Source organism: Cydia strobilella, chromosome 21, assembly GCF_947568885.1.
Source record: "Cydia strobilella chromosome 21, ilCydStro3.1, whole genome shotgun sequence".
NCBI lineage: Eukaryota > Metazoa > Arthropoda > Insecta > Lepidoptera > Tortricidae > Cydia > Cydia strobilella.
The window spans coordinates 8,294,632-8,322,479 of record NC_086061.1 but is presented as its reverse complement, the minus strand read 5'-3'; the positions used below and the strand labels follow the sequence as shown (position 1 = coordinate 8,322,479).

The 27,848-nt window shown below is 40.4% G+C and overlaps 2 protein-coding genes across 5 annotated transcripts in view; both read right to left on the bottom strand.

Moving 5' to 3' along the window:
- Positions 1-246: 246 nt before the first annotated feature.
- On the bottom strand, positions 247-4,856 carry LOC134751268 (uncharacterized). Its single transcript, XM_063686651.1, has 9 exons — positions 4,673-4,856; positions 4,116-4,236; positions 3,775-3,887; positions 2,696-2,828; positions 2,298-2,454; positions 2,154-2,225; positions 1,517-1,685; positions 1,026-1,151; positions 247-773 (listed from the first exon to the last, which is right to left on the bottom strand). Exons 1-9 carry the CDS (start codon positions 4,854-4,856, stop codon positions 289-291), a joined length of 1,560 nt encoding a protein of 519 aa, XP_063542721.1. The 3' UTR covers positions 247-288.
- Positions 4,845-27,848, bottom strand: part of LOC134750938 (glutathione synthetase-like) — a 36,797-nt gene continuing 13,793 nt past the window's right edge. For 2 of the 4 annotated variants that reach the window (XM_063686193.1, XM_063686194.1), the window contains exons 4-13: positions 26,044-26,177; positions 20,605-20,647; positions 19,673-19,843; positions 19,208-19,275; positions 18,574-18,678; positions 15,424-15,518; positions 14,479-14,590; positions 13,364-13,499; positions 12,414-12,505; positions 11,443-11,715 (exon numbers count right to left, since the gene is read on the bottom strand). In XM_063686193.1, coding sequence (XP_063542263.1) covers positions 11,586-11,715; positions 12,414-12,505; positions 13,364-13,499; positions 14,479-14,590; positions 15,424-15,518; positions 18,574-18,678; positions 19,208-19,275; positions 19,673-19,843; positions 20,605-20,647; positions 26,044-26,177 — 1,086 coding nt within the window. In that variant the 3' untranslated portion in view covers positions 11,443-11,585. Of the gene's footprint in view, positions 4,866-11,442; positions 11,716-12,413; positions 12,506-13,363; positions 13,500-14,478; positions 14,591-15,423; positions 15,519-18,573; positions 18,679-19,207; positions 19,276-19,672; positions 19,844-20,604; positions 20,648-26,043; positions 26,178-27,848 lie in introns of those variants that run through there. The other 2 variants (XM_063686192.1, XM_063686195.1) reach the window with 2 other exon arrangements.

Genomic DNA, 27,848 nt, shown 5'->3' with positions numbered 1-27,848 from the left:
ACATATCCATATATTTACTTTTGGTTCCATAGAAATAAGATGTGTTTCGATGTATTTGGCCACTTCAGCCGTCGTCACTATCTATTTGATGCTGTCAGTTACTAAGTAACTATCTATATACTTAGAGCGAAGATTAATAAAACAGTATTCGTATGTACCTTAATCAAAATAAGGTACGCTATATCCTCAAGAGCTTCAATCTTTAAAATTATTATCTTAATACAAAACTTGTAAAAGACCAGGCACTCTCAAATCAAATGTTTTTGTATTACTGAGATCACTTCTGACTTATATTTTCGTAGTCACTTCCAAAAAGCTTCGAGCCGCCGCAGTCGCGTTATACAAGCACGGCGTCGAAAACGTCGCCGAACTCACAGCGTCCGACCAGCTCGAATATGATGACACCACGGTCGCCACCATCCCCGTCGACATCACTAATATAGCCAGAAATATATCGTACCACTTAATCTTATACTGCTCCACTTTGGAATAAGACTCGTCATGCGTCTCAACAAAGGTTTTGTACTGAGTTTCTAAAGCATTGTGAATAATAAGCGGGACCACGTCGCCATTTTGTTCTTTGAGATCTTTGAGGTTTGATTTCGCATGGCACAGCTTCAGGAAGAAGAGAGGTGGGAATATGAACATTAGCGGGCCTGTCAGTGTGGATCCAACTAGACCCATGACCACGTCGAAGCTTGGCACGCTCTCTCCGAGAAAAACGGCCAGTGCGACGATGCTGGAGCGGAGGAGACAGCGTTGGCAGCTGAAATCTGTAGAAGCAACGTTTGATTATAGTCTGCAAACAATTTCCATCACAAAGGCAAATTCTAAATTTGTAGGTATGAAAGTGATGCTAATGACCACAGGATTTGGGAGTATGAGCTCTGTGAACACCACCACGCCTATCGTATGCGGTGCGTCATCGTAAACCTTGTTGAGATGCACGAACGAAGGTTGATAATGGGCTATAGGCGCGCGCCTCAGTTGACGTGTTTGGCGATTAAAGGTTAGACGACCTATACCTCTGGGTATGTGCAGCAGATCCTCGACGTGCTGGAAGAGCGCGGAGTTGCCAACGGCGCTGGAGAGGCAGAGCTGGAGCGTCACTAGTAGCGCCACCACGAATAGGGCTATGGACGGCGGGATCCCTGAACCAATGCAATATCCAAATTACAGTTCATTAGCTTCATTTAAATAAGTACAAATGGACTAAAGTTATAAAGAAAAACATCGAAATGCCGGTAAGTGCCCCAGCTAGCTGTGTTTGAAGTTGAATGTAAGAACTTGGCTTCGCTTCGCTCGCTTGTTCGATTATAATAAAACCGAATATGGCCGAAATCGATGTACCTATGTAGGTACCTATATGCTACTCGTAAATGCAATTAATAGTAGGGTCACCCTGACGCTAAAGCGCCTCTTTGAATGTCATACTTTTCATGAAACCAGAAAAACTTTAACTCGACTACTGATTATTTCGTAGAAAACCTTTCTTTCAGCCCCCATCTTCCTGTACCTTGCAGTATGTTGGTCTCCACCGCACTCCCGTAGCGGTACGCGGCGAGTACGGACGTGATCGCGAACAGGGCTCCGGTGAAGGCGAACCCGCAGAGCACCGCGCGGTTGATCTTACGGCTGTCTTTCATGTCTACTTGGATGGTCAGCAGCATCGGGTGGATGTCGAACTGGAAAACAATCACGCTGTACAGTCCGCATCAAATGTCAGACTACGCGTCAAGAATATCTATAGATCATTCTCTAATAGCTTAACAAATAATATGTCTCTATATGTAGAACAATTTGATTGTGACAGATACTTTTGAAAGCGAATTAACCAAGCTGTATGCTGTATATAAAAGTATCTCTATTTGGAAAATATGCCAGGGTGGCAAATACTTTTGACGCGTAGTCTGATACATTACTTTTGATGCTGACGTAACAAACGAGTAGGTACAATAGACGCACAAATTCGAAGATTATTTGGGAGAACAAAGTCAGCAGATTCTTCTTCAAAGGCAAAGTTTTAAATAAATATTATGCAAAGCAATTATGAAAAAAAGTTATCTGGCGCTCCGTCTGTTCGAAGTAATTAAGGATCCGGAAGCAAAAGGTTGATACGCGGAACTGGACTGTTGGTTGGTATTGGGACCTACCTGAAAAGCTATGATGCCGGAAGTTGTCCAGCAGGATGCACATACAGACGCATTTATATATCTGGCTCCCGTCTGGCCACGTGTCCTAAGTAATTAAGGATCCAGAAGGAAATGGTTAATAAGCGGCACCATAATAGTACCAACCTGAAAAGCCATAATGCCGTAAGCAATAACCAGGTCTTTGAGCTGAGGCTGGTCCAGCATACCAGCGCTGGGCGGCGACGAGTCGTCCAGTAAGATGCACGTCCAGACGCAGAGGGCTACCGTCGACACGATGCCCACAGATGTCACGGCTAGCGGCCTGCAACACGAGCGACCATTAATCAAGCGTAGCTTAAGGTCTGGGTCGAACAAATAAAGCCTTGGCCTGGACGCACATGATTGGCGTGGCGAGTTGGCGACGAGCGGCAAATCAAGGCCATTCATATGCACGACCGGTCATGGCGGCGGGGTCGCGAGACTCTTTGAACGCCATAGGCGCGGCCTATCGTGCGTACATCGTGTACGGCAAGTCATCATGAACCATGTCGTAGTTGACTTACTTCATGTCCTTAGGAGAGCCGAGCCACATGACTGGGCAGAGCAGCAGCCCTATGATGATCATCCACACGCAGTAGGAGATGCCGACCTCGCCCCCGGTGATCTTCCACCAGAAGAGCTGCATGCTTTGGGATGCTGGAACAAAATATTTGTTATTATTGTTTGGGGGGCGGTGGTAGCCGAATGGATCTGACGTGCGATTTTCAACCCACAGGTCCCGGGTTCAAATCCTGGCTAGTACCAATCAGTTTTTCGGAACTTATGTTCGGTATATCATTTGATATTAACCACTAGCTTTGCCACAACTACTAGAATAATATCAAAATGACTTTCCGTTGTGTTCCGACATTCCAAGCAGTGTCCAATGACAGTAGCGCCACCTGGGTAAGAATTGTGTAACAATTTTCAGTTTAGTTTCACTACTCGCCGCTAGATGACCATAGTAGTTATAATTCACAAAATGTTAGTATGTAGTTAAATCTATTTTTTTGTCTGTTTTGCATATAATTAGCATTTGTAAATAAATAAAGGTATTTATTTGCATGATATAAAAATTAAAAACATTAGTATTTGTTTATGATTCATTAAACAAGCATTCTTCCTGATTTTTAATTTTGATAACAGCCATCTAGCCGTGGGTGAGTATATATAGTCATCAACAAATATTAATTAGCATTTATAAATAAATAAAGGTATTCATTTGCATGATATTAAAATTAAAAACATTAGTATTTGCTTATGATTCATTAAACAAGCTGTCTTCCTGATTTTTAAATTTGATAACAGCGCCATCTAGCCGTGGGTGAGTAAGCTTTCAGTTGTTTGGTTATGTAAATGGCATGTGATGCTTGCGCGCTCACGAAGTTACGCTACTCAGCGGTAGATGGCAATAGGCATTCCATTTTTTATAGTTTGTTTAGAAGAATAAAGATGGCGCCACATGTTCTTTAGTGTTGTTTAGCCATTTATTTTCAAAACAAGCCTTGGACGCTCCGTTATATTTGTTGACGACTATATTTTATTTTTTTCGGACAAATTGACAAATAGGTACCTCTAGGATGTAGGTAATAAGGTAACTTACCGACTATAAAGTTGGGCACGCCAGCGCTGAAGACCGTGGCGTCAATGAGGAACGTCACCAGTCGTCTGGCGTGCTGCCCGAACGCCAGCTCCGCCACGGCGGCGTACGGATACCTGCAAACATTACCATCCCATATTTAGTGGCTATAACGGGTCTAACAGAACACAATTTCATTATTTTTCTTTATCCGATGTTTCTGCTGGGTTACACTAACACTAACTGTGGCCAGAATTTCATCCCCACTTTACGTGTAAGGAAGGTATTCTACGACTATTTTGTTTTATTATATTTTATCATACCACTTTGTCAGTAAGATTGATTTAACATAAATCATAACCAACCTGTTCTTCTCCCGGATGTCAGGCGCGATTTGCCGCGCCAGGATCCAGCACCGACCGAGCAGCATCGACGTGTAAATCTGCAGCCCAAACACGGCCAGCACCAACGGAATACCGTAGTAACCTGTACCGAAATAAGCTAATTGTCAAAAATTTGATTTTTTCGCTGACTGTACTTTTCTTTCAACAGGCAACTAGTACTCATGGAGACATTTCTAACCAACCCAAACACAATTAGGTTGTGCTGTTTTATCACAAAGTTCCTATGGCCACCTTCTGTCTCCATCATCCGATCAGCAACGCAACTGCGCAGCAATACCATTTTCCATTAGCCCAAAAGACTTTACCGTGGGGTCTCTATAACAAGTTAGAAAACTCACCACAAGCGATATGACGCTCTTAGGCAGCGCGATGACCAGGAACACACCGAACAGGTCGACGATGCAAAGCACGCTGAGCCCGCCCACCGTCTCCCCGGCGGTGTAGTCAGTGTGATGGGAGACGCGTCCACAAAACCCGCGACTGAATAGCTGCAATTATATGTGTTCTGGAAAACTTACCACAAGCAATGACGCTCTTAGGCAGCGCGATGACCGGGAACACACCGAACAGGTCGACGATGCACAGCACGGTAAACAGCACGCTGAGCCCGCCCACCGTCTCACCGGCGGTGTAGTCCGAGTGGTGGGAGACCAGCTGTGGCTTGGGGGTGCCCAGTCGCTGCATCGCGGGGGGGTACTTCATGGTTCAAGACTAGAAAATAATGCGTCAAAATTAAAAAACGTTACGATGAGTTACAGGGGCGGGACCCCTCCCCCCCCCCTACCCTCTCCGGGTTAAATTAAAATTAAATATAATACATACATTTATTAAATATAATCACGCCTATTTCCCGGAGGGGTAGGCAGAGACCACGGATTTCCACTTGCTACGATCCTGACTTTACTTACCTCTTTCGCTTCCTTCACTTTCAAAATATTCCTCAAACACCCTCGCTCACTTCTTAAATCGTGAACATATCGTTAAACATAATTGTGACTATCGCTTCCTAATGAAACAAATACCTATGTTGTTAAGTATAAAAACATTACCTTCATTGTAATAACGCTATTTATTGATAATTATGAACTATTTAGGAACTTGAATAACATAATTAATTGACTGATTAATTAAAGATGAATTTCTGAGAATGCTTATTGTTTTTTATTATTTTGTTATTTGTTTTTTTTTAATGAAATATGGGTCAATAGTAAGGATATTGTACGTTAGTATATAGCAATAAAAAGACCTGCAATTCATCTTAATGTTAAATTGATTCCATGTGTTACAAAAATTAACCATTATGTAAATTGTATTGTTTCGTATACTGTAGGTACTTTAAATAAAACAAAAAGTTAACTTACTACCTTCGTCAAACTTTTTTGGAACTTTCATAATTTATGAACTTCAATTATCTAGGCAAATATCGACACGAACAAAGTGCCATAAATATGTACACACTACCTTTCGTGCTCTAGTATACATATTTATGGCACTTTGTCGGTTCGATATTATTTAATACCTACCTTGACTACAATGACTAGGGTAGGGTAGGAAACAGTGGCTCGGAAAAAATTTGCCGGGTACAGTGGCTCACTCAAATGTATTTTATTCTGTTTTTAGTATTTGTTATAACAACAAACGGAACCCTAAAATACGGTCGAATTGATAACCGAAGTGATGATTTTGGAAATCGGTTAAAAAATAAACAAACTTACCTACTTAGTTGTACCCTCTCTGCCAAAACAAGTGGGTTTTTTACTTCTGATAATGACACACATTCACTTCTTGCACCTACTTATTTTAATAAAAACATTGTTACGCATTCATTTATGATCCGAATACAAATTACAATTTTAATTTATTAGTATGACTTACAATAAATTCGTCGTTTCAAATTCTAAAACCGCGCAAAACTTTTGAAATTTAACAATAATAGGAACTATTACTTCAGTCTTTATAAGGCACGGAGTTTTGGCAGACGGCGACGCTGGCCGCCGTCCCGCGGAATGCCGCGGATTATATGTAACGTAGCCTAATTAGTTCATACCACAGACTACGAGTACACTCCACTGTGCAGCGCACTCGCACACACAAGGCTTCTTTGAACATCGAACACGGCGCTCCACAAACCTCAACGACATCGCTCGCGTTTTTAATACATTGCGGCGTTTCGTCGATCGAGCGAATACGTTGCTCCTAGTAATCGGCAGTGTATCACAAATCGCATGTAATTGTCGGAGAGAATTGTGGGGCCTATTATGCAATCACACTGTAATAGGTTGAGAACAAGTATAGGTGCGGCTACGGCGATCATTATACGTCTGTCTCATTCTATCGCAATTGCATCCTGAGGGTCTACCGCGAACATTGACAATCAAATTTCGTTATCTTCCTCTCGCTCTTGCGTATTTGAACGATAAAGAGTCAAATAGACGGACGAAGCGGTTGGCAGTAGGCCCTCTGTAGGCTGTCTTCACACTGGCATCGGATCCGCACCCCGCTCCGGTGTGCGAGCGGGACATCGCTATATTACATTCATAGCGCCGTCTCAGTCACACATCGGAGGGGCTTGTGTTTTTAATGTTTGCTTGTGTGTAAAAAAATCAAGGACAAATGCAAGTCCCGTCCTGAAGAGACTAGAAAAAAAATATCTACGTAAGTGTACTTTCTATTCAGCTTTTGTCTGAATCCGAATGAACGTACAACCGTTTGAAACGTACTATACTTATGCCCTTCTAGCACTTATGCTCTGCAACTGCTGGCAACATATGTAGGTATTGTCAAATTTCACAATCCACTTTGTACTTGTCAGTTAAGGCCATCATAAATTGACCTCTATGAATGTAACGGTCGAGCCAAGAGCAAAATGTGGCTTTCAATTATTCATGGAGTCGATAATCCGCTTTGGCTAACCTAACCTAACCTAACAACTGCTTGGTTTACCTAAGTAGGGTAGGGTAGGAAACAGTGGCTCGAAAAAAAATAGCCCGGTACAGTGGCTCACTCAACCTAATTCCAACATGATAGAGGCGATATTTGGGCGACTGAACCACTGTTCGCGCTGAGCCACTGTTTCCTACCCTACCCTACGCTGTTGTGGATAGGACAAAAAAACCCTAAAAACAAAACACTATAACAATCCGAAAACCAAGCTACTATGGTTTGCTAGTGGCGACGCCTTCGGCAAGTATGTTAAATAGCCCACAGTAACTCGATATGCGTATCGATATCGACGGGGCTTGCGTTCACATGCGTTCACTGATCGACATGGTTTGCCCACTTTCTTATATCTCTGTACTGTACTTTGGTTTAATCATAAATATCATAATGAAAATCGATTAAGGTTAGGTGGGGCAAAAGAAACAGTTTATATTGCCCGGGGCAAGAGAAACCGTATGAGAAAGTTACGTAAGTATTGTTAAAGTAAATTTTATTTATGCATTAGGTACTTTTATTTGTACCTCTAACTGATTATTCTTCCTCCGCGTGTTTCTCTCGCCCAGAAGTTGATCTTGCCCCATCTAAACTTACAAGGCTCTAACAAATCCGTAGTGGAGATTGAACACACGGCCGCAGCTATTGTCACGGCGGACTGTCTGTACGGATTGTTGAAAAGATGCCAAATAAAATAATCTCCATTAATTTATTGTGTTTATTCGGTAGTCAAAATCGTAAAAAACATATTTTATTAGGTACGCAATATATATATATCATAGCCTATACAGCACCAATTTAAGAACAATTCAAAATACTTCTATAAGTTTCAATAAAACTCAAGTTTCAAGAAGTTTAATAAATTATTTATTCTTTTTGAAGAAACAAAAGGACCACTAGAAGTTTTCTGATTTGTTCCTTTAGTTATTTATACTAAGTTTACTGTACAAACCCAATTATTTAATGAAAATAAAAATAAAAAATTCTTTGGAATGTAATTCTAGTACCTAAAGAATAAAAATCCCCGCTATACTTACTCAACCTCGTATCTGCAACACTCATTTGATGACAAAAACACCCGTATTCCGAATGAAACAAAAGCGACATTTCCATTAAATGATTGTTGCAGATATGAGGTTAAGTATAGCGCCGAAATATAATATCATGCCCAAGCCAAAAAAATACTTTGTTAAATGCGGAAACTGAAATAAGTCTTGCGACATCGATAATTTGTAGTGAAATATAGGTCAATGTGAAGAAGATGGCATATAAAATGTATTGCAGGGCAGACCGTCATACGGCAAAACACACAGGCAGACACAGTCAGAAATTGTTCTGCTCTACCCACCTTCTGTAAGTACACATACATTTAAGGGCAATAGAAAATGCTCACTTAACAAAATTCCATACTATGTGACCCGTTTTACTTTACTATCGAGTGTATATACATTAGGTTATATATATGGCCTGCGAAGTAGTTAATAAATACTAGTTTCGATACTTAGATTTGATACTAAAAGTGCAACGGAGATCATCTATGTATATGCAATGCATCTCATCAAAATCATATTGCAATTTATAAGTACTTTACAAGATAAGAGTCATTATAGAAGATAGAAGCGAAGTCAGCAACATCCACTATTTAATTGTAAACTTTTAAGTTGTAGTCTAATAAGTTTTTGTTGAAGGGGATGTTGCTGACTTTGGTTCTATATGACGCATTCGTAATTATGTTTCCACTGTGCACCTGGCAGTACAAGTATTTACGCGAAAAGAGTGTACAAAATACCTGCACATGACTCTATTTCAAAAACTACAATGAATTTTGAGTAAATTTATTTTAAACATATATGTGAAGTTCCACGGGTAAAAGTACCTTATGGCGGTCGGCGCATACGCTATTATTAATGATGCTCCAATACTAATAGGGTGCTACGCCACGTAAGCGCCAACCGCCATAGGTACTTTTACCGGTGGAACGTAACATATAGGTAATTTAGTGTGGTGATGGACTAAATTACATACACAAGTTAAGAGCCATCGTGAACCATATTAGTACCAAAATAAGTTTGATTTTTATTTAGTTACTGTTTTGCTATTACTCTACTAGTGAGTTTTGATTGTTACCGGCTTACCGGACAATAATAGTATATTACATACCGTCAGGAGACAACCAAAACTCAATAATTACCATCACAAGTTCATAGCAATAGTGAACCATATTAGTACCAGAATAAGGTTGATTTTTATTTAGTTACTGTTTTGCTATTACTCTACTAGTGACTTTCGATTGTTACCGGACAATAATAGTATACATACCGTCAGGAGGCAACCAAAACTCGATAACTACTACCACAAGTTCATAGCCATAGTGAACCATATTAGTACCAAAATAAGGTTGATTTTTGTTTAATAATTTTTTGTAGTTAGTGAGTTTGGGGATGTATCGACGTACATGTGATGTGAGGTTTTCTTATATACTGGCCGTGGTGTGTATACTATTTTTCTGTTCGACCGAGCCGAAAAGCGGCAACTTCATTTAACGCAGTGCCGAAAGTTGACGTTTTCCGCAAGGAGAACAGAAATATATACTGGGTGCAACAAAAATAGTGGAAATCCGATTAAGGGCGTAAAAAAGTAGATTTTTTTTTGAAATATTTTTTTTTATATGTCATATCGTCCAACTCTTAATACAAAGGCCAAGTATATTTCGCGTCAAAAAAGTTTTTTTTTTCTACTTTTCCTAATCAGAAAACGATACCGAATATGCCCTTAAACGGATCCCCACTCTTTTTTACACCTTGTATTGTTGCCAACGCTCAATGTTGGAGCAATTTAGAGTGAAGTTTCCTCGATTCCTCGGACTTCGAGCGCGAACTGTATTGGTAGGCTTAACAACGTTTACAGGTCGAGTAGGTACGGGGAGTCGAGCGCGCCGAGCCCCGCGGCGACGCCGCCCTCGTTGGCGTTGTTGTGCTGGCGCGGTTACAGGTCGAGTAGGTACGGGGAGTCGAGCGCGCCGAGCCCCGCGGCGACGCCGCCCTCGTTGGCGTTGTTGTGCTGGCGCGGTTACAGGTCGAGTAGGTACGGGGAGTCGAGCGCGCCGAGCCCCGCGGCGACGCCGCCCTCGTTGGCGTTGTTGTGCTGGCGCGGTTACAGGTCGAGTAGGTACGGGGAGTCGAGCGCGCCGAGCCCCGCGGCGACGCCGCCCTCGTTGGCGTTGTTGTGCTGGCGCGGTTACAGGTCGAGTAGGTACGGGGAGTCGAGCGCGCCGAGCCCCGCGGCGACGCCGCCCTCGTTGGCGTTGTTGTGCTGGCGCGGTTACAGGTCGAGTAGGTACGGGGAGTCGAGCGCGCCGAGCCCCGCGGCGACGCCGCCCTCGTTGGCGTTGTTGTGCTGGCGCGGTTACAGGTCGAGTAGGTACGGGGAGTCGAGCGCGCCGAGCCCCGCGGCGACGCCGCCCTCGTTGGCGTTGTTGTGCTGGCGCGGTTACAGGTCGAGTAGGTACGGGGAGTCGAGCGCGCCGAGCCCCGCGGCGACGCCGCCCTCGTTGGCGTTGTTGTGCTGGCGCGGTTACAGGTCGAGTAGGTACGGGGAGTCGAGCGCGCCGAGCCCCGCGGCGACGCCGCCCTCGTTGGCGTTGTTGTGCTGGCGCGGTTACAGGTCGAGTAGGTACGGGGAGTCGAGCGCGCCGAGCCCCGCGGCGACGCCGCCCTCGTTGGCGTTGTTGTGCTGGCGCGGTTACAGGTCGAGTAGGTACGGGGAGTCGAGCGCGCCGAGCCCCGCGGCGACGCCGCCCTCGTTGGCGTTGTTGTGCTGGCGCGGTTACAGGTCGAGTAGGTACGGGGAGTCGAGCGCGCCGAGCCCCGCGGCGACGCCGCCCTCGTTGGCGTTGTTGTGCTGGCGCGGTTACAGGTCGAGTAGGTACGGGGAGTCGAGCGCGCCGAGCCCCGCGGCGACGCCGCCCTCGTTGGCGTTGTTGTGCTGGCGCGGTTACAGGTCGAGTAGGTACGGGGAGTCGAGCGCGCCGAGCCCCGCGGCGACGCCGCCCTCGTTGGCGTTGTTGTGCTGGCGCGGTTACAGGTCGAGTAGGTACGGGGAGTCGAGCGCGCCGAGCCCCGCGGCGACGCCGCCCTCGTTGGCGTTGTTGTGCTGGCGCGGTTACAGGTCGAGTAGGTACGGGGAGTCGAGCGCGCCGAGCCCCGCGGCGACGCCGCCCTCGTTGGCGTTGTTGTGCTGGCGCGGTTACAGGTCGAGTAGGTACGGGGAGTCGAGCGCGCCGAGCCCCGCGGCGACGCCGCCCTCGTTGGCGTTGTTGTGCTGGCGCGGTTACAGGTCGAGTAGGTACGGGGAGTCGAGCGCGCCGAGCCCCGCGGCGACGCCGCCCTCGTTGGCGTTGTTGTGCTGGCGCGGTTACAGGTCGAGTAGGTACGGGGAGTCGAGCGCGCCGAGCCCCGCGGCGACGCCGCCCTCGTTGGCGTTGTTGTGCTGGCGCGGTTACAGGTCGAGTAGGTACGGGGAGTCGAGCGCGCCGAGCCCCGCGGCGACGCCGCCCTCGTTGGCGTCCGCGAGCTTCGTGCGCAGCATGTGGCCCACTTGACGGTTGCTGTAGATTTTGTCTTTTGATCTGGAAGTCAGAATACATTATGATACAAGTTACATTACACTCAGGTGAGCGCGCAATAAGAGAGCCTACGTGTGTAATGACCGATGCACATGCATTTCATACGACGTTTTTCGACACACATGCGAGGAGAACAACAAAACTTGCAGCACTAGCCTTTTTAGTAACTTATACATATTGTACCTTTAACAGGTTATTGACAAGTTTTCAGAGATAATAAAATATGACATTGATGCATCAAGGCGGTTTGTTTACAGAGGACCTACCGGTAAACGCGAATCCGAAATGTCGCTATCTGCCTCTTTATTGCTCGAATATGCAAGAGTGACAGAGATGTTAGATAACGAAATATCGATTTTTTTGTTTCGCGATAGACCCTCAGATTGTGGTAGTGGCGCCCCTTACGGAGAGTTTCGCGTAATATTCCCTATTGTTAAAAAAGTTAGTAAAAGTACAATAAAAAAAAAGTTTCCATCGGATTATCATATATTACCGCAAACGTTTGATAATTGTGATGAAACAAGGTTTAATATCTAGGATTATGCCACCGCCACAGACCACAGAGTAATACCTATATATACCTACTTGCATATGCATGAAGTTCAATTTCAGTTTTACCACTTCGGTGACGTGGCGTCCGAGTGACAGCTTTTGTGTTTGTCACGGCGTCGAAAAGGTTAAAAACAATGATTCCACATTACCCGATGATGACGCCGAAGATGCCGAGCTCCGACACCAGGTCCGTCACCGGCGGCGGCACCGCCCCGCCCGGACGGACCACGTAACCGGGTACCTGGAATAACACGACATTTTTAGAATTACGCAGTCAACAAGGCCTAGGATCTAGTGTCAACATTACAATCTATTTTTAGAGCCCCGCAGCAAAAACTATCAATTTTTTGACGCCTGTAAAGGTGTCACAACGTAGGTAATATATACATATACAATACATTTCTTCTTCATATATTTAAGAGTTATACTCTTGTCGGTGGAGCGATTTCCATAAGTGTCGGTCCTCTGCCTTCTCCTTGACAGCCTGATACGACACGACGTTGAGTTTTTCCTTTACTTGATCTATGTATGTTCTCCTTGGTCTGCCCCTCCGCCATACATTATACAATACAAATACTCTTTTCACTTCTCATGCTCGTAAAGTTCGACTTTAAGTCGTGCGTAGACGACATAATGTTGCTTATTATGTTCTAGTCGTTCTAGAGCAGTGCAGTAAAATCATCTATTACGACCTTTATTGACTTAGCAATAAAGTCCTGCATCTGCCATACAAACTGCCAGCCCTGCCGGGGCGCGCCCGACCGGCGTGCCCCGCGCCCCCGACACAACCGAGTACAATTTATTTTACTAGATTGCCTCGGATAAAAGTGGATCGCTTTATGCCCTTGTTGTATAATCTACTATTATTGCACACCTCATTACAGAAAAAATACAAAGAATATAAAAAAAAAGGTTACGCAACAGGCCGCGCAGGCAGGCAGGGATATACACGTGAGGAAGTGACAGAAAATTTTGCGCTGAACGTCTTTGGCGGTCAAAGAGATATGATACCATATTTTTGAATGGTTTTGTAAAAGTAATTATAGTGAAAGAGAATAAATATGATGCAAATCCTATTCTGTAAAGTGAGTACACTAACCAGCGGTGGTGATATCCTTTCCATAAGGATGTACGCGGCTCGTTCGCGACTGTGTCTCATTTTGAGCAACGCTTCGCGGATGTCAGCTCCGTATAAGTTGTTGCCGCCGCCCTCTCGCTGCGGTTTTAGCACGAACCTGTGCACAAACGAATACAGTTAATGAGGAGTCATACGCAAAACTGAACCAATATGGGGATGCAATCTCAAGTTTCAAGTTCTTTATTATTTGGAAACCAGGCCTTATTGAGATTAGTGTGGTGGGGTCCCTTTGTTTGACATAATTATTGAAAGTCATAATGTAATGATTGTCATATTATTATTAATCATAATTCTGAAACCGTTAACTTTTCAGAATTTTCCTCGGGTTATCCTATAGATAGGTTAGGTTAGGATAGATTTGTTTTATGGTAATTCTGAAAAGTTACGCGTTTCTGAGAAAAACCAAATTATGACTAACGAAAATGTGGACAAACAATACATTATGACTTAAAACTATATGGGAAACAATAGAGACCCTAGGGTGGTAAGTATTCCACGATATACAATACAAAGTGTTACAAATAATAGTGGGGATCCGTTTCAGGGCATATTCGGAAAAGTAACTTTTTCCTAATCAGAACACGATACCTACCGAATATGCCCCGAATATACCGTGAATATTTTTTGCTATGGGCTACCGTTTACAAGTTGTTTACGAAAAATTAAAAACAACTAACTTAGGATTGATTATAAGTAACTCCCGCTTTAAAAATCTTTTTAAATATAAGTCCTAGCTGAAAGTGTACAAATCTTTTTTGTAGACAATTTTATGTAGATTATGTATATAAAAGAACATTTTTTGCTACGGGCCACCGTATAAGTTATTTACGAAAAACTTTAAAAAGGGACCTTTAAACCCATCTCCCACCGCCTACCCCTTAGCTTCACCCCCACCCTCCGGTACTGTTGGTTAATACACCATTCGCTATAACTGTGCCAAAATTTGCTCATACACGAATGAATTCAATTGATTGGCAATTTTTGGTCTTCGTTTGGTGGCCTACTTACCGCTAGGCTACCAGCGCTCTTTTAAGGTTAACTATATGAGTGGATGAAAGCCGGTAAAGTGAACAAACCGTTCAGCGTCTGCCAGAGCCATCTCGACCGCTCGCTCGCCGCTGTCGTCGAAGTCCAACGAGTACAGCCCGGTGAAAATATCGCGCACTCGGCCCGATATAGCGCCAGCACCTACAAACAATTGGATGTAAAAAATTTTTTCGTGTAAAAGTCTATTTATGTTTGTTGTTTGATTTATTTATTAATTCATAAATAAATTATTCATCCCTAATTTCTACAGCAGGGCCGGATTTAGGGAAGGGCAACCGGAGCAACTGCCCGGGGCCTCCACAAAAGAGGGGCCCCCACAATAGACTTAGGAAAGGATAGGAAAAATAATTTGGGGCCAGGGGGCCTCCAGACCTCTAAATCCGGCCCCATTCTACAGCATAGCATTGCTACCTGGGTTAATTGCAAAAAAAAAAATTGTATTGTATTGTTGTTGTTATAGTTAAGGAGCTGTAATTAGTCTTTGTGGAAGTTAATTGACTCCATGGTGTTACGACAATTAAGCAGTTTCTATTTAAGTTACACGCATGACACTGTTTCAGCGTATTAAGTTCGCCTTTTGTACAATGTGTTTTCCTATGTGCAATAAAGATTAAATAAATAAATAAACTACGTATTTTTTTTTGCAATTCACCCACCTGAGTACTACAGATAGGTAGAAACAGAGCGTGAACTGAACCGCCGGACGACGGAGACACCTGTACCCCCTCCCTTTTTGGGGGGTAGCCAAGAATTAATCTCGTGGTTATGGTATTTGATTAGCTTAGTACGATCCAAGGAGCAATCGTGCCAACCGGCATCACCTGGGACAAATGGGTATAGTGCTCTATACATTTCTGCAATTACTTCCCCTGATATTGCCTGCCTTTTGTTACTAAACTGCCTCGCTTGCCCGTACTTATATATCATACTCGGGCGTACCATAAAATGTATCGTGGAGTATAAAAAGTCGTTACCTAGGAATTGTTCGAGCGCGCCGGGGGCCGCTAAAGCCTGCTGGACCTTCTTCGTACCAGCCAGCTGGTAGTGGATGGACGGACATTTGATGGCTCTGTGGACAAGAGAAGCATGGTATAGTATCTCTGAAGAGGAGTAATGTAATGCTGATAATAATGCCATCTCTGGGTTATGCTGGACATATATTCCTCAGCCGTGGTGCCCTGCTGAGCTAAAAAGCGGTATCTCAATTGAAGATTGCATGCAAATAAGTACCTTAAATTTGAATCATAACGTTCCATTTCCAGTTCATTCGTTTTTGAGATACCGCCTTTAGCATAAGGAGGGCTGAGTGTGGCTAGATATCATTCTTGTGTGTAGATAGTAGAAAACAAAATATACCAAAACAAATATTTAAGCAGGTAACTTAATCGTATTTAATTAAATCTAGAAGAATATATTTTAATAAAAAATGTTTTGATAGTGTTACTAACCTTACGTTGCAAATGAACTAGGAAACAAAATAAATTTGAAACGTAAAAGTAGTTTTTTTAATATGTAGTGCAAACACCGTACAATGACAGACTGACGTATTTAGACGAATAAAAAAACCAAATGACGTTTGGTTTGACGGGAAATTTTGAAATTATTTCTAAGTTGTTTTTTAATATAAATTCCGTTTAAACATATTTTTGGTCAGATTTATGTTAAGATATTAACAAACAGCGTTTCTTTATATCACAACCAACCTTGTAAGTTGTGTTGAGTTGTGCTCTTACTCATTCAACCAAACCAACGCAGGCAAGATGAAAAGCAATGCCGGCCGGGCCGCGCCGAATCTGTGTACCTTCTTGTATGTACATCGGTATAAGGGCAAGGTAAGTAAATTTTCGAGTTTATAATATATATATATATAACTCCTGAACATTTATTTATTATTTCATCTTTATCAAAAGCTTTGATAGAGGCTTCGGGTAAAGCATATTTATGAAATGTTGGCGATGGAACATGGAACATTGTAACATTTCAAATAACAGCCGTTGAACTAGCACCATTCTTAGTGCCCGTAAGGCCCGTCATACACGTTGCTCTGATTATCATAATTAAGATACTATTTTCCGTGCCTAGGTCTTAATCTGATAAATCAACTACAACCTGCCAAAATTAGAAAGACATACATCTACTGATAAAATCCAACCACAATACGTTACCTTTGTCGACATTTTACATGAATAATATCCCGATTCACTGATTTCTTGTTACCTAACATTAAATGTGACAATAGCACACCCTTAAAATGCATGCTCAACACTTGTCCTGTTTCGCTGTAAAATAACCTTTTTATACTTTTGATAACATCTTAACTGTTAATATTTTTCAGGTATTAAAAAGCTTTCAGAATAAAGTTGCGACACGGCAGGTATCGTGCTTTTCTTCGATAAGTTTTTCGATGTTGTCAATGGCAATTTCAGTGAACCTAAAAAAGGAAAATCTACCTAATCTAATGCGCTGTAACACCCAGATCACCGCACCACAAATTGTGGATAAAAAGCTTGAACGTTCTCAAAACTATGAAATATGCGACAAAAATGGATCTAAATTAAATCAAAAAAAGTTGGATCAAACTATTGAAGCTTTCCAAGTTATTTTGGGATCAAGAAGAAGAAATGAATTAGGTTGCCTCTAATTATTGTTTAAAACATAGTCAGGAAATAAATTGTTACATACTTGCTGTTAAGTTATTTTCACGGAAGTGCGCTTAAAGCGTCGCTGTATTTGCATGTGTCTTAGTTACTTGGAACGGAACGTATGTAAATAAGTAGGTACTTATAAATAATATATTGTACTTGATTCAACATAAGTTTTCATTTATTTATTCTGAAAAACTGATTTATGTAGTTTTCTAAGCAAATGGAAATTGGTACGACAAAGATTACTACATAAATCAGTTTCCAATATTAAAGTTGTTACATGTAGGTAAAGAACCCATAAGTACGTGTGTGTGTGTGTGTGTGTGTGTGTGTGTGTGTACATGTGTGCGTGTTTACTGCATATACAGTCTCATTAGTTGAGAGCAGGACCGCTAGGGGCAGCACTAGTAGAGACGTGAACGTGAAATGTCCGAGAGTTTCTTATCTATTACAGTAATAACATATACTAATCTATGAAGAGAAGCTAACTTGACGACTAATAAACCGACCAGAAATACATATTTTTAGTCCACATAAATAAATATACCATAGAAGACGCAAATGCATCTACTTCGCGTGTCCGAACCCCGACCAAGGGTCGAGGTTGACCGTCGCTCTTTACAGTCCACGCGACCGTTGGTAACGTTGAAAGTGAACGCAGCCGACGCGCAAGAATGAGGGTAGACAGAGCGCTGTCTACACAACTTTGACACCCACCCGCTATCTTCAGTCACCCATGAACATGATGCATGTAACTGCGTCGAAATATCGGGAGCTCACAAATAATACAAAAGGTAATCACGGTCTATATCCCGGTCAATATAAGTCTAGTGAAACTAACCGTGAATCATTCAAAACTCTAATAATAATCATGCCTAGACTCAGACCAAGAAAAGTCTGCAGCGATTTTGATAGCATACACAGTGGAAGTGTTATTTTAAACGTCAAACGTCTATGAAATGATGACGTATAAATAACACTTGTACTGCGTGTGCTATCAAAATCGCTGCAGACTTTTCTAGGTCTAACTCTATGTACGAGTAATATTCATCAAATAAAACAATTGAAATAGATTTTTACCCTATAATGAATTTATAATACGCTGAAAAAAGCGCTGGTGGCTTAGCGGTAAGGGCGTGCGACTTTCAATCCGGAGGTCGCGGGTTCAAACCCCGGCTCGTACCAATGAGTTTTTGGAACTATGTACGAAATATTATCATTTTGATATTTACCAGTTGCTTTTCGTTGAAGGAAAACATCGTGAGGAAACCGGACTAATCCCATTAAGGCCTAGTTTCCCCTCTGGGTTGGAAGGTCAGATGGCAGTCGCTTTCGTAAAAACCAGTGCCTACGTCAATTCTTAGGATTAGCAGTCCAGCGGACCTCAGGCTCCCATGAGCCGTGGCAAAATGCCGGTATAACGCGAGGAAGAAGAAAAATGAATTTAAAATACCGAAGTCCAGGTTTAAAAATACTTACGTGGATCTTTCTACTCTGAGCCTTGCATCCCATTCCTTTTGAGATGGATACTGTGCCGGTTCATACCCAGATCTGTAGTACACCACGGCGACCACTTTATCGTCTCTGAAACAAATAGGTACATTATAAGCAGAGCAGACACCCCAACTTATACTGTGGGGCTAACAGCAACATGGTGAAGACTCATAAATTATCATTATTCGGTCGTCTCACTCGTACTTGCGGTCTCTAGCGATGCGTGTTGCAACATTCATACACATAGCACATAGGCGCTCCTGCCGGGCTAGCACATGATTGGCGCGAGAGTATCTCGCCGCGACATAGACTACCCGTCCCTCTTTAATTCATACTGTTAGTAAAAGACGGGTAGTCTATCTCGCGGCGAGATACTGTCGCGCCAATCATGTGCTCGGCCTACAGAACAAATTTAGTATGAGAGCGCGAGCAATAATTATGTTCAGTTGCGTCCATAATAAGGACCTGTATTTGTGCAAATTATAAATATTTACAACAATTCAGATTTAGGGGTGAACCTGAGCTGTTATGGTATAAAATGAGGAGGGTGTCTCACAAGGTGTCCCCATCAACAAAAAGATAAACGAAAAAGATTATCGCACTCGGAAACAGTACTTACAGCATTAATTGTTTCTTGTCGTTGAGTGCCGTCTCTTCGAATATTTCATTCAGTGTTTTTCTGTATATCTGAAAACAACAAAATTGACTTATTAATTTTTACCACACCAACTGGTAAAGGTTCTCTTGATTGTTAAAAAACTGATAAGAAAGTAGCATTTTATTCACATGTGAGGCAAAGTAATCAAATGCAAATTTTGAGTTGTTTTCTTATGTTTGCTGGTAGAATTGACTTTTAAATGAAGATTTTAAATTACTTTTGACATTAATTTTGTATCGATTTGTTTTGATTTTGTTTGATATTTTACAGTTAGTATTTTCCTTGTGTTGGTGTGGTGAAAATTTTTATTTTATTTAATTTTTTATTTTATTTAATTTATTTAGAAACAAACAGTCTAAATTTTGTGTTTGACTCGGTGGCAAAAGTCGTATGCCTCTTGCACAGTGGTGGATGAATTAAACTTACTATAATGTCGGGCCGTCTCTCCGATATCTCGAACTCATGGAAGCGTTGGTCGCAGATGTTGTAAGATACTTCTTCGACCACAAACAAGGCCACTGAACCGGGCACCCCGAATAGATCGTAGGCCTCTATGATACCGGAGCAGAGGCCGGATAGGGCCTTGTTTTCTGGCATCTGAGGAGGTAAAGTTTAGCGTGAGTCCCGTCAGATGGCGCTGTCTATATCTAGGAAAGTCAAGTCACTGATTTTATATTTGAAAGCAGTGTCAAAGAAGAAAAATATAACCGTTTATATTACCAACTCGAGTTTTATGCTTGATAATTCAAATTCTAACGACCCAAGTTATTATGGGGCTAAATGACAAGGGCTCTATCTGGATAGTGGATATTAACATCAACGCTTTTAAATGACCATTAGTGGCCCTTTTGCTTTTCAATAAGGTTTGCGAATTGCCATTTCACAGATTAGTCACGAAGCACCTCTACCACCGTACTAGTGTTAAAGGCAATACTGCCGATACCGTCCTAAGCCAAATGGACAAATCTCTAATGAAAATTTACTACGAACATGTAGCTTAACCCATTACCGCCCACACCCACTTTTTGGAACCCACCATTTTTTAATGCTGTTAGGTAGAGTTACAGTAGAAAATCTAATCTAACACCTTAACCCAGGTGTACAATAGTGTCTTATACGTCCATTCTGCACGATTTTATAAAAAAACACTACGCTCAGCGTGGTCTCTTGGCCTGGTCGCTAGGCCCTAGTTGCCTATGTTTTGGTCGCCGAGAGACCAAGTCGCCGGCGAATGGTCGACAGTGCGGAACGACTCTAAATTCCTTATCTGAAAATTCAAATTTCAAAATCATTTGTCCTCGAGATACGTCCGTTTAGTTCAGGAAGGTATAGAATTAGCAATAATAAATAACACTTACGTTCTTTATGAGATGACCGCATCCCAACTGCCGCAATATGTAGCTGTAAGTAAAGAATTATTAAAAACGGAAATAATAATTTACGAAAAAGCATTTTTAAGAAGACACTTTGTGTACGAATTCCGAGCAAACAATTATGTGGGGTGTATTCAGGTAATTTCGTATGTCGGATAATTCCCAAAATCATATGAAAATCACCCAAGATTCCATGCAATTAATTTTGAATGCATCTTACTCGGAGTAGGTACGTTCACAAAGCAGCCTCACTACGCAAAACTAGCATGACATTGGAAAATCAGCTTGAATTAGGAATTACGAGAAAATACGGTAAATAAACAGTTTACGAAGTTTTCGAATGTCATTTACGTTTGTTATGAAAAGAACAGTGTAATCATTTTATCGTATACCGTAAGTAATAAATACTAATGTTAGGAATTCATGCGACCAATACTTATATATGTATATGTATACAAACACTAAAATATTTCGTGCAAAACAACCATAAACCTGCATCTACCATGAAGAATTGAACAATAATGACAGAGAGACAATAATACATGACACACACTAGAAAAGGGAAAATACAATAACAATCAAAAATACAAGCGAAATAGCTTTACAATGTAGGAAAGTAAAATGTAATGATAAAGTGATCAAGTCTATGCAATGATGAGTTCTAAGAATATTTGATATGTAGGTACCAAGCATGTTCACAAACTGAGCTTATAATAACTTTAAATGACAATAATGGCACTATTGCCAATAAAATGCAATATAACAACAAACATTGTGAATTTAACTTTGTAAAATTTAATAAGGTAAATGTGGAGAATACCGTCTATCAGGTAAGACGGTTTAAAAGCATTTTCGATGCTTCTAACTCTTGCTTTTGTACACATACTCAAACTACAGAAGGTCGGTATCGGTAAGCTATTTTTTTCTGATCTGAGCGAAGTACGTATACAAATACGAGAGCGCTTGCCCTATGACGGTCTGTCCAACCAAACATTTTACGCCGGTCTTCTCCACATGCTCAATGTGGAGAAGACCGGCATATAAAACGTTTGGTACTTTTTACATATAAAATGTTTTAATTCAAGAAAACTCTGTACTTATATACTATATAGATTACCATTGTTGAATATTTGTCTACTTCCTCTATAGTTTCTACGTATCATTGTGTCGGTTCACAATGGATAGTAAAGTAAACATAGCAACAACGATATCATTTACTAACTACATTTTCAAAACAAAAAATAATGACCACTAAATTCCACTGAATTATGAACCTTAAATCTAAGTGCCAAGGTTGATAACTGCATTAAACGTACTTGACTTAAGCTGTTATGTTTTGGCTCGATTTATGTGAACATGCCTGTGACAATATCCTATGTTTAAAAAATAAATGCTATTCTGATACTAAATTCTAAATTAAACTCTATTTTATTCGTTACAAGGTTGAAATTCTAAAAGCGAAGATGCAGACTAGTCTACGTCCCATACATGCATTTAATGTATGCATAATGCGTATTCGAATTGCCTATATCTTTTATCTTAGATATTTAAAGTATCTGTTTCAAAGTCTTGGATGTTTTCTTCTTTAATTCAAAGTCATTAACATTTTATTATCTTCCTATTCATTGTAACCGTTTATTGACGTCTTATTTTTATACATTTTAAAAGTGAAACCGTGAAGAGAATTCTTTGTTTTGAATTGTATTACATTTTGTCACTAAATTGAGAATTGTCACCTGAGTCTAAGTAAAATAATAACAATGTCACTTTAACAATCCAGAAATTTACGACAGTGACAGTTTTCTTGGCGCCTATTTAATCAACTTGACAATTGTCACCTAAGTGACCCTGCGTAAGTAAGTACCGACGGTCGCAACGTACGGTAAATTGTCATTGTCAGGCGACAATTGTCAATGTGGTGAAACAGGGGCCTGAAGATTGATTATTTTGCTGGATTGGACTTAAAAAACTGTACCTATATTAGTGGCAATTGTTTTTTTTAACACATCTTTGTCATTAGATATTTTTTTAAATAGTCAGTTGCTGCTGTACGTCGTCAAACATTTTAAATATTTGAAATTTTAAATAAATTCTGCTTTTAACGTAAATACATATATGCATAGAGTAACTTATACTAGAGCGGTACTGTCATAGTAAATTTTGTAACCCCAGTAAATTCACTGCCATCTGTCGACACACTTTAAAACTAAAAATGAAGATTTATAAAAATACGATAGAATGTATTTAAATATAGATAAATGATTTTTTTCATTTGCATTAATTATTTTTATGATTTTGACCCATATTCTTTCACTGATATGCGTTAAAATTGTTAAATAACAAACGAAACCGTCAACGCCATCTATACGACTGTAGGCCAAAACTAGTAGCGTAGTAGGTAGTAGTAGTAGTAGTAGCTGAACGAGAATCAATTTCTTGATTTTCGAGGCACGTTTTTTCCTTAGACTGTATCCATCTATTACGGAGTTATATCTATCTTTGATATATGTTATATACACAAATACATACGTGACATCAAGTGATTGGTACGTCAGAGAAATCCAAAACTGCTAAGATAACCTGAAACAGTCTATATGAAATGATACTTGCAATGTTTAGGTGTCGGCGCATGTAACGGGGACGTTTAACCGACTTCAAAATAAGGAAATTTCACCATTTTAATTCGACGTTATAATAATAACGAGCAGCGTGCCATATTCGTAAGTTCGTATAACATGCCGAGTACTAAAATTCCGTAATCATTTCATTATGTAGGTAATTATAACAGAGTTGTCTACAGTTACCGTTCCATATTTGTATGTAATATTTAACGTTATTACCCAACAAACAGTGGCTATATACAGAGGGCTATCGCGAACACCGAAGTTCGCAAATACTTCTTTTACTCCAATAAAGGCGTTATTAGACTGACAGAGAAAGATGACCGCAATTCGCGAACTCCGACTTTCGCGGCTATATCCCGGGTTTGTATGTTACAAAAAGACCCACCAAGATAATTTAACAAAATTTTGTTATCTTAGTGGTCCCATTACAAACGAATCAGACTAACTTTCTTATTAGTCCTATGGTTTATTTATTCGCCTGATAAACCTTTGAAGTCGGTTAAATTTACCTTTGAAAGATGTGTACCCTAACCAACCCGGCAACGACTGGACAATGGGTAAATAACAAACAGTACATTTATTTATATTACAATGCAATAACATGTACTTATGTAATTACTTTCCTTAACCTTCTTAGGGCGCTGGTATCAATGGGACTATATTATATTTTTGGGGAAATTGACTTAAGGCTGTTTATTGGCCGATTTTTTGTTTTTAATTAGACTTTGGAAGACATTGTTAGTAAGGAATATCGTAAATTGTATAGAAATTATATACCTGGAGGAAAGAAACCCTGTATTTTGCGTTATCATTTATCTTTCAGTCTTATTAAATGATATAGGTATGTGCGTGACGTAACCAAACGTTCACTTCACCAACTTGACAATTGTCAAGTGACAATTACTATTTGCCTCACATTTGCGCCATGTGACATTTATCATTATTTGTCAGTCAGAAACGTATGGCGAATTGTGAATGTCAGATAACAATTGTCAAGTACGGCCGTATCAGGGCACGGTTTGAGCCAAAACGCGCAGATAATTGACCGAGCGACGCGAAGGTCTTCGCTTCAGCTTGGGCAACAGTGCTTTCGTATGTCTGTCCGGCTGTCTAGAGATTTGCTACTTCAGGTCCCATTTCTGAACCGTTTCTTGTGAAATTTTGTGAGCAGGTTCGATAAGTATTTTTTTTTGTTTAATCTAGATTCATTTTTTTGGTTTCCCATAATGGCGGAGCCATGCCAGCCAAGTCTACAGCTCACAGACGAGTATAACATACCTATGCTTGACATCTTGTGCGATTACATACACAAACATTTCGAACAAATCTTGTCTAAGCTCCACCAGGAACCAGGAAATCCTGGTTTAATGATTTCGTTGGTAATCGTTATCGTAGCTCGTTAAAACTTGCTTGTTGTGAGAAAAAATTTACAGACCGTAGTATAAACTGTGCTATCTAAAAATACAAATAATTCACAAAGAGTACATTGAGGACCAACGCCAAAAGAATATTCAAAACAAAGTATGTTTAAAATTTCCCGTGGGCAGAGACGTTATGTGTGTAGGTACATGTTATTGCACGTCACGGACAGTGCGGGCGTAGCAGGTAACATCTCTCAAGTGTTGCCAACTCAACAAAGCACTAAAATACATGCACGCAAACATAACAACTATAACTTAATCTACAAAAGAATACACAAATAAAATAAAACACTTCCAAGCCAAGCGAACGGTACCAAAATAAAGGCATGAATACAAGCGAGCTCCAGAGTGAAATGAATGGATAGCGTGCATTGAAGAGAGAAAGAGACAGCCACGTGAGAGATGTCGACTATTCGCTGCTTAAACGTGTAAAGGCGTGGATACATTAATGTGTTAGAACTTATTTTTAATCCCAATTCTCATTATTGACGAGATATCTCGTCTGTTACATGCCATATACTAAACTGCAGGCATTTTTGGTTTTTTGGAGGTTTGGACCCCACTAAATTACAAAAACATCCTCATAGATGATTCCCGAGATGCTTCGATCATGCAGTTTTTACTGTTAATACTAAATTTATCGTTATAATGTTGCGATACCCAAGCCCTTTATTATTTCAGCGCTGTATTGATGATGAAAAAAAAAAACATAAAATTTGGAAAACATTGTTTTGTGCTCAAAGAAAATTGTGAACACATGTAGTGAACATAGACAAAACAATAATCATGGGCATGTGGTGTAGCCAGTCAGATGAGAATGATTAAATGATAGCTGAAAAAGACGTAGGTACATACATGTAAATAAAACATTTCCTAGACCAGAGACAGACGGTTTAAATTAAATATGTCAGACGCAGCATTCCATTAAGTTGGAAAGTTTCTTGGAAAGTTCTAAAAAATATAGGTTTTGATTTTTTAAATTAATTTAAGTAAGAATGCATTTCACGTGTTTCGGCCCTTAGAAAATAAGAAGAACTAAATAACATTAAACAATATGATTTTAGCTTTGTGTCCTGGCTTCACCACTAGCAAATACATAAGACGTCAAATAGCTGTATCACCCAGTTAACACATTAAAGTATCCAGGTTCCCTGTATTTTGGTCAACTTTGAAAAACAAACTTGGTGTTTAAGTTGTGTAGGCATAAAATAGACTCTCTTATGTTTTTTGGAGCGCCAATTCGATTTAATAAAACTCACTATCTAGATTTATGATCACGCATATTAATGAACCAGTTCTGGCTGAAAAACTTGGCGTCTAAAGTTTAGTTTTACAAAGTTGGCCAACCGGTCAAGCAGCGACCACTAGCGCATCTGTACCGATTCATGGCGGGAAGGTTCGAGGAAATGGCGCCGAAACTCGACGCGATCGTGTTAAACTCCACTTGTTTTATCTTATTGTCGTCCGGCTGCTGCATCAAGTAGTCCGAGCGGAAAAGCCCCAGGCTGAGGGTCTGAAATGTTGAAGGTCATCATTGTCCAGTCTTCGCTAGGTTTGCTGTGTCGAGTTTCAAAGTCATAATATCATAAAAATAATAGTTTTGACTTATTTTACACAGGCATAGTTTCAATAATCTTAAAAAATTGGAAGTAACTGAAAAAAAAAATATAAATCACATATATCGTCACTACTTTGAAAAACTCTCGTATCTCGCACTGTTACTCACAGTTAAAACGCAGTAACTCTGTATGCATCCCATATATAGTTACCACATTTTTCTTTTGATTGACAGAACAAGATAGTTTTTTTTTAAAGTAGTCACGATATGTGGAATTAGTTTAAATAGTGTAAAAATATAACGACTACAATTAGTGTGTGTGCAGTATCATTAAAGGGCCTTAAATGTGTGTTTGGTCTCTACTTATTACAAATAGTATTAAAAAATCAGCGTCCGCACCTAAAACCCTAAACCAATAATTACATAAACACTCATCAATAATTACATAAGACCCCTATCACCATTATACATTAGAAGCATTGCTTGTAACCTTTTACCCACTAATACTTACATCCAAGACCGTAAAAAATCATCTACCGTCAAGTTATCCTATAAGGCACCTACGTACTTATTTCACCACCATGACAATTGTGATAAGATTGACATTGTCACGTGACAGTTGTCAAATATCAAGTTAGTGAAATAGGGGCCTGCAGGCATCTTGGTATTTCCTTATTTCAACAACTTGACAATTATGATCAGTCAGACATAGGTAGTTATCGTTAGCTTAATTCAGAAAGTACGAATCAATGTCAAACTACAACTGTCATGTTGGAAAAGTAGGAGTCAGTATTTTCATTTCAGTTTTTTCTTTGTTAAAGTTGTTAAATATTAGTCATTCTGTTACAGGGACATATACAATTAGTTTCTACATTTCTCTTATCTATAATTTAGTCTACACATAGTATAATCTATAATCATTATGTTACAGTTTCATTATCAAAGCAAAAAGCTAGAAATTTACTTGAATTTACTTTACGACGATAACGTTCTAAAACAGTTGTCCCTGATCGTAGCGTAAGCCATAAGGTAAGGAGATGAGTAATACACAATTTTCAGTGTATTACTCATCTCAAGTATGTATGTATGAGTATTTTATGCGAGTCATCTTGAAATATTAACAGTTACGAGTAAATATTAGAGTTGATTAGTTAAGACTAACGACTTGTATGGAGTTAAGAAATTGTTAGAGTTCGTATAAGCTAAAGCGATTCACACGCCTTACTTAATTCAGTGACTGACGACCGGGACATAGTAATATGTAGAAGTGAAGTGCAGATATTTCTACAGTGTCCAATGTATAGGTACATTAGGTACGTCCCTGTCGTCAGATATTGAATTAAGTTAAGTGTGCGTAGCGCTGAAGTCTGCACTGATTTGGCACGCGACAGAATGGAAAGGCATCATAACCTTCTAATTTCTATGAAAATATGTATAACGTTTATTTTATAGTGGCACTGCCAGAATTTTCCAGGAGTGGCAATTCAGTGCAAACTTAGCTTAGAGGGACTCTATAATATTATGAATGTTACTCTTTAAATACGTCATAATGACCTATTAATGAGTTTGCTTTTGTAATTAAGGGCCGATGCAGAGTATTCGCAGACATTGGATAATGTTAAGTGC